The following is a 13228-nucleotide window of genomic DNA, read 5'->3' as shown; positions in this document are numbered from 1 at the left end:
ATATAGAAGGTCTGACACATTCAACCAAAGTCCAAGAAAGAGGATGGAGCAGAAAAACTATTTAAAGAAATAATTACCAAACATTTCCCAAATTGGATGAAAGATATAAACTTACAGATTCAAGAAGTTTAGCAAACCCAAAGCAGGATAGGCATTACAGGAGACAAATGTGTGCCTGGTATCTGGATGCTCTGTTGGCTGCTGTTCAGTCAAACTTGCCTTGAAAATAAAGAGCACGTTTCATTGCAGTGAAGGGAGGGGAAAAGGTATGCAGAGAAAAAGACACAGTAACAGTTTCTTATTTGGGGGTGCATGTAACTCTCCTTCCCACAAGCCTGCAGTCGTTCCCTACTGCCTACAGCAAAGGTTGGCAAACTATGACCGTAGGGCCAGCTACCTGTTTTTATAAATAAAGTTTTACTGGAACATGGCCCTGCTCATTCATTTACACAGTGTCCATAGCTGCTGTCATGCTGCAATGGCAGAGCTGAGTAGTTGCCACAAAGACCATATAATGTACAAAACCTAAAATATCTATCTGGCACCTTACAAAAAGGCTTGGCAACCCCTGTCCAACAATGTACAGTTCCAATTTTATAGCAGGTGTCCAAGAGTCCAAAAGATGTGCTGTGAACTAACCCACCCCACCATCTCTCCCACATCCTTCACCCACCCTGCACTCCTGGGACTCTGATAAATAAAGACACTACTCATAGCTCAGTGGGGAGTAGGGGTTGCTCTGCAAAGTGTTTGCCATGAAAATTGACAGTAAACATTTAGAAACGTTGACAGCAATTTGACAATTAATATAACACCCACGTGTGTGATTACTGGACTTGTAATTATGCCTTTTTTCCATTTTATTCTTTCTTGTAATTAATTTTTATTGTATTTTGAAAGAGAATCACTCTGTGACAAATGGGGACCAAAAAAAAAAAAAAAAAATCCCTGGTCCTTCACCTGATGTGGTTGAGAAACCCTGGTCCAAACCAGGCCTCAGTGACACCCCCAGGCCCTCTCTCCCCTCTTGGCCTTGGGGCAGGCCATCTCTGATCTCCTGTCTTCACGTGCTCTGACAACATGCCCACCCGTCCTTCCAGGTGGCCCAGGAGCCTCGGGGTTCACAGTTGGGTGCCGTTTGCCTTGCAGGGTGTTTGCTGGGGATCCACACCTTCGAGGGGGAGGGGAGAAAGAGGGATTGGCCAGTGACCCAGACCCCGCCATGCCTCAGCCAGCCCCAAGGGGAGCTTTGGAGCTGATCCACGTATCACGGTTTTCCCACATGGGGTCTCGGTGGCAGGACCTGTCTACCGGTACCCATCAGTCACTGGATCTGCCACGTCGGGAAGCGTATTCTGGAGTTAGACGCCTCTCTACCCAGAAGGAGCTGACAGCTGGGGCAACAAGTCCTCCCTAACAGTGGGGTCTGGGCAGCACACCCCCGTGTCCACCAAAGGTCTTGGCCCTGCCGTGCACCTCGGCTCTGATCCCTCAGACCTGTTGTCTGCGGCTTGCATCCTCCCCAGATCCCCGCTCTGCCTGCCTGATCGCCGCCCGGTCTCCCAAGCACCCACCTTCCAGACTGCACCCTGGGCCCCACCAACACAGCCCTGAGGCCAGGGACGCCTGCCTGCCTCTTGCTCAGCCCAGAATAATGGGACACTCATCCCCCACCACAGGCCAAGAGGAGGAGACAGACACCCTCAGGGGTCATGAGCCATCTTTTCCTTCAGTTCCCTCTGCGCTTTGCTCAGATGCCACCTTCGGAGAAAGCCTGTCCTACCCCTACTTCCTGTCACTCTGATACCTTACCTGATGCGTTCTCATCTTCACACCTGTACCCCTATCGATCAGTGATCTCACTCCACTTGCCAGCTAACAGCTGCCTTGTCTGTCTCTCCCACAAAGTGCCTCCTTAAAGGCAAGGATTTCTACTCTGAATCTCCATAGGCCTCTAGTACCTGAAAAATGCCCCTTATGTGTACACTCAATACAGAATAATTCCAAATGGTATAGAAATTTACCCTTCCACCTGCAAACTCTGAAAATATCAGTTTCACTAAACACTTCCAAAACTTGATTTTTTATAAACCTTTCACAATTGGATAGGCAAAAAAGATGTCTTCTTTTAACTTGCATTTCTAATTAGTAAAAGTGGACGTTGTGTATATGTTTAGTGGTCATTTCTATTTCTTATCATGCCCTTTTCCTATTTTTCTGTTGGAAATTCAAAGTTCTCATTTTTTGCCAACCGAAACATAAGGACAATGAACTTTAAATCCATCAGACATCACAGGGTTCGCTTTGCTCTGTGCAGACTTGCAAAGTAACCAAAGGACTCCACCAGAAGCAACCCCCCCCCTCAACTACAGGACCAGTAAACTTCTCATTTCTAGAAGGGAAGTAAAGGATGATAGGGCATAACCATCGGACCAAACCAACTTCAGGAGAGAAGTATTTTGCTCCCTGTGTGAGATTCATAAAAAACAATCAGTCTGAACAGGCAATTTGTCTCAAGAGGCAGGAGCTGCAATTTTATCATGTAATTAAATCCCCATGACAGTTGTAAAGAAACTCCGTCACCTTTATCAGGGAGAACTTCAATGAGATGCTTTCCAGCTCCATCACCAGAGTCTATAAGTGCCCTTCCAGGGCTGTTTACTCGTGGCTGTGCCTGCCGAGGTCCGGGCTGCCCCATCTCCCGCTCGGCCACAGAGGATGGCAGTGCTCAAGGGCACCTTTGCTTCTGAGCTCCCGGAAAAGCCCTCCTGGGCCCTGATGAAAGCAGCACTTGACCTTTGGATGAGATGGCATTCATAATGAGAAGTGACCATGTTGCTTTGCAGGATCTGCACCAGGCTGGGTAGCGCTGTCAGGAAAATAAGTTAGCGAGGTGTTTTCCCCCAGTATTGTACTCTTCCACATGACGGGAATGAGATTTCTCAATAATGTGAAATGAGGACAGACAATTTAATTCATTATTAATAGATGCACTTGATCTGAGGAAGTAAAATGTTTTAATGTTTTGTTAAATGAGGTGTGCTGTGCTAACATTGTTATTTGGAGAGAAGGTTAGGATACGTTAATATTTTTGGATGTTAATGTCTGTGTGACTAACTCTGGTGAATGGGTGGGTGGGTGTGTCCTGAGCTCTTAAAAGCAGAGCCTTACATGCCGGCTCAGCTTATTATTTTTAAAAAATGTTTTAATTTTTTTGTGTGAATTGCTTCTTTCACTTACGTAGTATTTTCTTTTTTTAATTGAAGTATAGTTGATTTACAATGTTGTGTTAGTTTCAGGTGTACAGCACAGTGATTCAGTTATACATGTATATATATATTCTTTTTCAGACTCTTTTCCCATATAGGTTATTACAAAATATTGAGTATACATAGTTCCCTGTGCCATACAGTAGGTCCTTATTGTTTATCAATTTTATATATAGTAGTGTGTATATGTTAATGTTAAATTCCTAATTTATCCCTCACCCCACCTTTCCCCTTTGGTAACTGTAAGTTTGAAAAAATGTTGTAATTTTAAAAAGCTATAGGGAGTGGGGATGAAGGAGGAGTGGGCTTTAGAAGTTAAATAAGGAGAGTGAGGGTCAAAAAAGGTGTGAAAGTAAATCCACGATAAGACCTGGGGCTAGTGCCAGGCCGTAGGAACGTTGAATTTAGGCCATCGGATTTAGTCCATGGCCACTTACAGAAACAATTCGGGTAGGAAGCAGAATATTGGTCAGGATAACAGGATGCATTAGTTTGTTGGAGGAAGTAATCAGAATCTCATGATGTCCCCAAGGGGAATGCCTTCCTGCCCTAGTGTGCCCATTTACTCGGACGCTTGACCCCAGAAGGAAGCTAGACATTTGCCCAGTGGCCTAGGAGAGAATCCACACAGTTGCCCTTTCCCAAGAGCACAAGGAAACTCTACCTCATGGCCCAAACACATGGGAAGCCACGGCCCTGGATAAGCAGCCTGACCCCGTAACAAACCCACCAGCCCCACATTTCAGGCTCTGCTGGGTTGTTCCACAGAACATCACCAGAGCCCATTCTCAGGCACTTCTGAGGAAAAGGAAATCATTCATCAATTCAATGGCAAGATGCAAAGATCCTGATATCACATGAAAATAGTAATTACCATTTGAACACTACCATTTGTATATCTCATTATCATTTTAAGGTGGTTTTTTTTTTTTTTTTTTTTTGTCTCATTTGATCGAGAAGCAAAACTTCCCTCTTGTTAGCTACCAACGCTACAAGACTTGGTATGGAGAACCAGTTTTTGTGTCTCCCATGGGCAAAACATTATGCTTATAAGTCCCCAAAATATTCTTTACAAAAGTATATTCAGGACTTGAGGACACGGGAAGGGGGAAGGGTAAGCTGGGATGAAGTGAGAGAGTGTCATGGACATATATACACTACCAAATGTAAAATAGATAGCTAGTGGGAAGCAGCCGCATAGCACAGGGAGATCAGCTCGGTGCTTTGTGACCACCTAGAGGGGTGGGATAAGGAGGGTGGGAGGGAGACACAAGAGGGAGGGGATATGGGGATATATGTACACATATAGCTGATTCACTTTGTTATAAAGCAGAAACTAACACACCATTGTAAAGCAATTATACTCCAATAAAGATGTTAAAATATATATATATATATATATATTCACATCCAGTGGACTACCTGGCAAGCTAGGTAGAGAGATTTAGTCTGTTCACTGAATCATCCAGATAAAAGTTGGGTATCCTCTTCTGCTTGCATTTTTGTCTTCTCCTAAGTTCACTCCACACTCTGCAATAAAAGGCCTCAGCAATTAAATTTCTTTACAGATGAGGTTCCTCCATCAAATAGGTACCATCTGAAACTTCATCTGAAACACTGAAAGTATTAAACATATTGATGTGGAGAAAATTTTATTCATCAGAACCCCTTTCTTTCAAGAAGGGCACTGTATTTGTTCAGAAGAATTTCCTTGACCAGCTTCCTGAAGCTGAAGCTGAAACTAGCCAGGCCTGAGAATGTGTGGAACCACACTGAAAGGGAGAACAGGCAGGAAGATTTTAGTGTTTGCACCAGAGAGAGGGGAAGCAGAGATGGAGGAGATTCGTGGGACAAGTCTGTCCAAACTGTGATAGACCCCTTCACATCCTCAGTATAGTTACCAAACTCGCTAAGTAATATTGTTGGTTGGCTAACTTGAAAGCAAACAAACTAACCAAAAAAGGAAAATTAAATGACCTAACTTTGTGCCACAGGCAGGACAGAACACACACATTCGAGCAGACACAGAAGTGGGGAAACATGAAGAGGCAAAACACAGGGGTGTTCAGGGTTCCAGGGAGGACTCTGGGTTACACAAAACCAAGGGTCCCAGTGAGTGAGGGAACTCAAACTGACATCTAACTGACACAAGTTACTCTATACAGGCATGCTTGAGGGTTTTAAAATAAAGTCAAATAATTTGCTGCACTTAGGCCACCTAAAGTTAGGTATAAACATCACCACATCCATAGCACGACTACCTCTGAGCTTAAAAACAAGAAAGAGAAACTCGGGGCTTCCCTGGTGGCGCAGTGGTTGGGAGTCCGCCTGCCAATGCAGGGAACACAAGTTCGATCCCTGGCCCGGGAAGATCCCACATGTCTCAGAGCAACGAAGCCCATGCACCACAACTACTGAGCCTGCGCTCTAGAGCTCTCGAGCCACAACTACTGAGCCCATGCGCCTAGAGCCTGTGCTCTGCAACAAGAGAAGCCACCGCAATGAGAAGCCTGTGCACCACAACGAAAAGTAGACCCTTCTCGCTGCAAATGTTGGTTTCACCCACCAATTTGATACCCACTCGTCCACATGTTCACTCAAATCATCAGTAAGCATATTATACAGTATCAGACTGGAAACAGATTCTGGTCTTCCCTTGTGAGCAATGTTTCTCAACCTTGGCTGCGTGTTAGAGGCACCTGGAAAGTTTCTAACCATCCTGATGCCCACGCTGCTCCCATTACATCAGAATCTCTCAGGCTGGGGTCCAGGCATCAATGTTTTTAAAGCTCCTCAGTGATTCCACTCTACAGCCACTGCTTTATAGGCACCATGTATATTATTTCTCCAATTCAAGTTTTTTAGCAATATTTTCCTAAACAAAGATCCATATTTTTCCATCTTCTCTAAAATGTTTTCAACCTTGGATTACAGGTTGAAATATTCATACCTATGCCTACATCTCCTTGCATATTAATGAGATAACCATGACACAAAAGAAAATTCTTTGAGTCCACCCTCCCTTCTTCCTAGTGACCCACAGAGCTCCAAGTGCCCCCACTCCCTTTTCTAAATACTCCCAACCAATCCTTTTCATGATCCATTTAGGGATCTTGCCCAGAACTGACGTGAATTCAGACTTTGAAGAATCAAGTTCTTTTCCTATTTGAAAACTAAAACTCTAGTCTTCTGGTCCTTCTTCTGTTTTATCTCAGTTTCTCAAAGATTTTGACAATTGCGGAGCAACTTTGTACACAAATTCACCCTTGGAAGAAATTGAGTTTTCATATGGACTGAAGTAGGCAGAGAAGATAAGACTTGCGTTACATCTTGAAGGCTATGCATTGCCTTTTAAACAAGCTGAGAAGGATGAGGATGATAAAAATGAGATACAAATGGCTTGATCCAAGCAAGGTTTTGATGGGCAGAATTGGTGTGCAGCAGGAAAGGAGGAGCCCAACCAAGAGAGCTGGGTGAGGAAACAGTGTTACTCACGTAACTAAAGGACATCGTTCAGCTGGTGGGAAGGAAGATAAAGAACTCCTGTGTGTTGGGGTCCTATGGTCACTGCTTTTTTCCATGTGATCTTTTTTTATTGAGTTATGATTAACACACAATATTACATTAGTTTCAGGTGTATAACATAGTGATTCGGTATCTTTATACATTATGAAATGTTCACCACAATAAGACCAGTTACCATGTGTCACCATAAAAAGTTGTTACAATATTATTGACTATATTCCCTGTGTGTATTATTACATTCCCTTGACTTATTTATCTTATAGCTGGAAGTCTGTACCTCTTAGTCTCCCTTAGCTATTTTACCTGTCCCCTCAACCCCTCTCCCCTTTGGCAACCACCAGCTTATTCTCTGTATCTATGAGTCTGTTTCTGTTTTGTTTTGTTTTTGGATTCCACATGTAAGTGAGATATTATAATATGTGTCTTTCTCTGTCTGACTTATTTCACTTAGCATAATAGCCTCCAGGCCATCCAAGTTGCCACAAATAGCAAGATTTCATTCTTTTTATGGCTGACTAATATTCCATTGTATATACATACCACATCTTCTTTATCCATTCATCTCTGGATGAACACTTAAGTTCCTTCCATATCTTGACCATTGTAAATAGTGCAGCAACGAACATAGAGGTACATATGTCTTTTCTAATTAATGTTTCTTTTTTTTCCTTCAGATAAATACCTAGAAGTGGAATTGCTGGATCATATGGTAGTTCTATTTTTAGCTCCATACAGTTTTCCATAGTGGCTACACCAGTTTACATTCCCACCAACAGTGCACGAGGGTTCCCTTTTCTCCATGTACTCATTAACAGTTGTTATTTGTGATCTTTTTTGGTGTTAGCCATTCTGACAAGTGTGAGATGGTATCTCATGGTGGTTTTGATTTGAATTTCCCTGATGATTAATGATGTTGAGCATCTTTTCATGTGTCTGTTGGCCATCAGTATGTCTTCTTTGGAAAAATGCCTGTTCAGGTCCCCTGCCCATATTTTAATTGGATTATTTGTTTTCTTGATATTGAGTTGTATGCATTTTTAATATATTTTGGATGTTAACTTCTTGCCAGACATACCATTGGCAAATACCTTCTTCCATTTAGTAGGTTGCCTTTTTGTTTTGTTGATGGTTTCTTTCACTGTGCAAAAGTTTTGTAGTTTGAATTGGTCCCATTTGTTTGTTTTTGCTTTTGTTACCCTTGCCTTAGGGGACATATCCAAAAAAAAATTGCTAAGATGGATGTCAAAGAGGTCACTGCCTATGTTTTCTTTTAGAAGTTTTATGGCTTCAAGTCATATTTAAGCCTTTAATCAATTTTGAGTTTATTTTTGTAGCTTCTCCATGTAGCTGTCCAGTTTTCCCAACATCATTTATTGAAGAGACGTTTCTCCATCATATATTCTTGCATACTTTGTTGTAGATTGATTGACCATATGTGTTTATCTCTGGGGTCTCTATTCTGTTCCACTGATCTATGATCTATTTTTGTGCCAGTACCATACTGTTTTAATTACTATAGTTTTATAGTATAGTTTCAAGTCAGAGAGTGTGATATCTCCAGCTTTGTTCTTCTTCCTCAAGATTGCTTTGGCTGTTTGAGGTCTTTTGTGGTTCCATACAAATTTTAAGATTATTTTTTCTAGTTCTGTGGAAAATGCCATTGGTATTTTCATGTGGTTTGCATTGAATCTATAGATTGCTTTGGGTAGTAGAACATTTCAATGATACTGATTCTTCTAATCCATGAGCACCAAATGTCTCTCCATTTGTTTGTGTAACCTTCAATTTCTTTCCTCAATGCCTTACAGTTTTCTGAGTACAGGTCTTTTACCTCCTGAGGTAAGTTTATTCTTTTTGATGCAAATGTAAATGGGATTGTTTTCTTCATTTCTCCTTCTGATAGTTCGTTATTAGTGAAGAGAGATGCAACAGATTTCTATATATTAATTTTGTATCCTGCAACTTTAGTGAATTCTTTTATTAGTTCCAGTATTTTTTTGGAAGAGTCTTTGGGCTTTCCGGTATATAGTATCATGTCATTTGCAAATAGTGACAGTTTTACTTCTTCCTTTCCAATTTGAATGCCATTTATTTCTTTTTCTTGCCTAATTGCTGTGGCCAGGACCCTATGTGTTCCCTGAGAGTAAATGTGTTATATTTTTTGTCTCTGAATCCCCAAAACCTAATAGCACACCCTAGAACATAATATTACACAAATGATTATTGAATAAATAGGTGAATGAATGGGTTGATTTTCAGCCATTTGTGGGGGTTTTTTTGGTTTTCTTTTTATTTTGCTTGGCTTTTTTTTAATGTAAGAGTCACACATACAGCTCTTCTTGTTCTTTAAAACAACAACTCTGCCATGCTGCCGTGTAGAACTAATCTCCATGTCCTACTTGTGAAACCAATTCTGTCTACCATAAGCTATTTTTAAAGCTCTCACAAAGAACCAAGTCTGTTTCTGGACTACTACCCCCTACCCACTGAAATCAAGCTTGAGTATTTAGGGTGCTGTTGACAAATATAACACTTGGAAAGCTAAATTTAGCATAGAACACAGGGTGGAATGGCTCTTATCCCTGGACTCACCTCCAGGGTCCCACCCCTTTTAAAAATAGCCCATGACAACATGTATCAGGTACAAAAGAATGCTCCAGTTTAAAGTACAGGCTCCAGTTGGATCCTGGATTATAGTTGCATATAAAAAGTCTTTCAGAAATGTATCTAATTACAAGCTATCAGTGTGAGAAAATAACAGGGCAGAAAGGCTATGTTTCAAGAAACGAAATATCCAAAGAATTAATATTGCTACTAAAATGAATAGAGCAATGACATAATATGGAAATGAAGAGGGAAGAACAGATGACTTTATTCTAGTGGACATTCCAGAAAGGAAATGGTCTCCGTAGTGTTGCTGTTTGTCATTCTCCGTATGCTCTTGTCTCTTGTGTCTGATAAAGGCTGCATGCTCCTTGCAAACATGGTCTGCATAGTCTTTACCACTGCATTTTCCGTAGCACTCAGCAGGGTTCTGGAACACCCCCAGCCCCTACACTGTCTTCACCAACGTGAGCCCTTCAGCCTTTGAGGCACTGTTAACACCACTTATCCGCCTGCACAAAGCATCACAGATGAGCAGAGGCTACACCTCTCCCATCCCAGCACCCTGCAACCCCCTTCTGTAGAGAAGGTGTGTGTTTTACCATTTGGGGGAAGCTCCAGGCCTTGGGTCAGCCCATGTAATACAGTCATGCCTGCAAATCAGGTCTATGATGAGGGTAAACCATCTTTATTAAATCATAAGTGCATCCAATCTCCCCTCCACTCTTTACTGCAAGCCTTGCTAAGAAAGGTCAAGGGTATTCTGCTGGGTCCCCCTTTTGTGGAAAATCTCAATGAAAGGGGCACCCCAGGGGCCAGGTTACTCTGAGAGATCCTGCTCAGGCTTTAGAGGGACTTAGAGGGAGGCAGGGGGTGGTCAGGGGGCAGCTTTGGGGAGTGAATGAGAGTGAGAGAGAGGGACATGGGAAAAGAGGGTGCTTACAAAGTCCAGCTCTGACTAAAGAGGTGCTGCCTCGTGAGCCCTAACCCTTGACATCAGGTCTTTTCTCCTTTTGTCTCTATGCTGTTTGACTGCAACACCACATAGCAATGGATCCCACGATCCCTGGGCTACCACTGGCACTGAGAGGATGGTGGCTACTGATATTCACACCTCCCTCCCCCGGAGCCTCTGTGCCTAACTCTCCTGGGCACATGCTCCACCCCCTTTGCTGGTCCAGGCAGTGCCCTCCCGACTCTCCTTCCTCTCTCTAGCCTCTGGTCACATTTTTTATTGTAAGTCACATAGACGTGGCACAGGATCCTGTTGGCCAACTCCACTGGCCCATCCCAGCTTCCTAGCAAGGGAAAAACAAGAATTGGAAAAAATATATGAGAATTGTGTTTTATCTATGTTATAAGAAAAAAGTGACCTTATTAATTTTTTAAAAAACTTTCCATTGAAGTATAGTTGATTTACAATGATTCAGGTGTACAGCAAATTGACTCAGTTTTATGTATATATATGAATATATATATATTTTTTCAGATTCTTTTCCATTATAGGTTATTACAAGATATTGAACATAGTTCCCTGTACTATAGTAGGTCCTTGTTGTTTATCTATTTTATATATAGTAGTGTGTATCTATTAATCCCAAATTCGCAATTTATCCCTCCCTCCCCCGCTTTCCATTTTGGTAACCATAAGTTTATTTTCTATGTGTATGAGTCTATTTCTGTTTTGTAAATAAGTTCATCTTTATCGTTTTTTTAGATTCTACATATAAGTGATATCATATTTGTCTTTCTCTGTCTGACTTACTTCACTTAGCATGATAATCTCTAGGTCCATTTATGTCGCTGCAAATGGCATTATTTCATTCTTTTTTATGGCTGAGTGGTAGTCCCTGATAGATAGATAGATAGGTAGATAGATAGATGATAGATAGATGATAGATAGATAGATAGATAGATAGATGATAGATAGATAGATAGATGATAGATAGATAGATAGATCACATCTTCTTTATCCATTCATCTGTCGATGGACGTTTATGTTGTTTCCATGTCTTGGCTATTATAGATAGTGCTGCTATGAACATAGGGGTGCATGTATCTTTTCGAATTAGAGTTTTCATCTTTTCTGGATATATGCCTAGGAGTGGGATTGCTGGATCATATGGTAACTCTATTTTTAGATTTTATTAATTTTTAGACAATAAAATAAAGCCCTGAACTACAGTGTAGCAAGTAACTAGTAAGTTACTAATAAAGAACTGTTACCATCCATTAAAAAAAAAAAAAAAAATTGTGGCATCTCTCATCTTCAGCAAGGGATGCGCATTTTGGGATCAGTTCTCAACAACTGGAAGAAACTCACAGGCCACCTGGGGCCCCAGATGATGCCTTTGGGAATCCCTGGTCTGTCCTACTACGGAGCCTCCCACCCGGGGACACTTGTGCAGAGCCTGGTCATTTGCAGTGTCCAGCTGGGCCTCCCTCACACAGCCTCGGGGCTGACACAGCCCTCAGAACACACGTCCATTCACCACTGGCCACAGCAGCTAAGGAAGTGGGTGGGATGAAAGCAAGAAGACACCCTACAGAGCAGGGAAGAGAAGCCCTGCCCGTTTTAGGCTGTGTGCCCTTGTCGTGCGGAGAGCTGTTTGGAAGATATACAGATGTGCTTGTCTCTAGAGTTTACATCTATATAATCACACGGGGGTGGCTGAGCTCGTTGGCATATTAGTGGTCACATGATGCTGGCCATATCAAGTAACCATTATCACATCAGAGCCCACACGAGTTATAAATACACCACCACCCAGCCCCAGCTGGATGACAATTGAGTAATAACAATAGAAATAGCTCACACTCCGTAAGACCATCTTTCCCCTTCCTGGAGAACTTTTCCGAGATCATCGGCATTGCAATGAAGAGACAGCCAGAGCCAGTTGGAGGGAAACTTCAGATCTTTCAGAAGATGGGAAAAGAGCCTCAAGCCAGAGCTGGGTGGCCGGTGCTCGAGTACCATACTGCCTTGGTCACAGGAGACCTGGACCATCTTAAGCTCCTCATGGACCAGTTCTTCCAGGACGCCAACGTGGTGTTTGAGATCAAGAAGGATGAGATGGAGTGGCAGGTGAAATCCCTGGCCACGTTTGGACCGTCAGGTACCTCTGCTCCTTTAAAGCCCGGTTATTTATTTTTTTAAGGAACTACTAACACACCTCTGAACATATAGCTCCAGTGTGTAGACTGCTCACACGCGTGCTGCATTTAACATACTCGAGCAAAAGACATCTAAAAGCCAAACTTTGCGTGCATGATTTTTAAGATGTAGTTTTTAGGTGAGAGATGAGAGAGATCAAATTGGAAAGGCCAAGCTGTTGGTGAGAAGTGCCCTTCCCATGCTGGAGGTGCCTCTTGTCTTTAAAAAGAGCTTTGGTTTGAATGCTGATCTGCCAGAGCCTGGATCTGGCAGCCAGGGAGGCAGGAGATAAAGTACGCCTCTCCTCTGAGTGCGCCCGGAGCGGGCCCCTGGCGAGCAGCACCGGGCAAGTTTCCTCTGTGGATCCGTGAACGCCATGGCTCCAGCGGGGAAGCTGGGACACAGCCAGCACCGTGGAGGGAGAGCTCTCAGGAGACGCTCCTCCCGGAACCCGGGGGAGCCTGGGAAGGGGGAGGAGGGGGAGAAACCAGAGGTCCTTAAGTTGTGTACGTCTGCATTCTTGTCGCCTGGACACTGTCGCTATGTGCCGGGCAGGCAAACATACCCCCAGGTAGAGAGAAGCCCCCTCACCCCCCATCTGGGATGAACAGACTTTCTGACCATCAGGCTGCACTGTGGCCCCCTTGGCTGGCACTCCGCATTGGGCACCCTTCCT

At 43.0% G+C, this 13228-nt stretch overlaps 1 protein-coding gene across 2 annotated transcripts in view; it reads left to right on the top strand.

Annotated features, from left to right (window-relative positions):
* The window catches only part of ASB18 (ankyrin repeat and SOCS box containing 18), a 70429-nt gene that overhangs the window by 15491 nt on the left and 41710 nt on the right, over positions 1–13228 (top strand). The window contains exon 2 of one of the 2 annotated variants that reach the window (XM_082466352.1): positions 12392–12514. The exons of the other annotated variant lie outside the window; for it this stretch is intronic. Coding sequence (XP_082322478.1) covers positions 12392–12514 — 123 coding nt within the window. The remainder of the gene's footprint in view (positions 1–12391; positions 12515–13228) is intronic. 2 annotated transcript variants of the gene reach the window in all.

Source organism: Balaenoptera physalus (assembly GCF_965194825.1).
Source record: "Balaenoptera physalus genome assembly, chromosome: 6".
NCBI classification, from domain to species: domain Eukaryota; kingdom Metazoa; phylum Chordata; class Mammalia; order Artiodactyla; family Balaenopteridae; genus Balaenoptera; species Balaenoptera physalus.
Note: the sequence above shows the minus strand (reverse complement) of the source record. Positions and strands in the feature narration are given on the sequence as shown.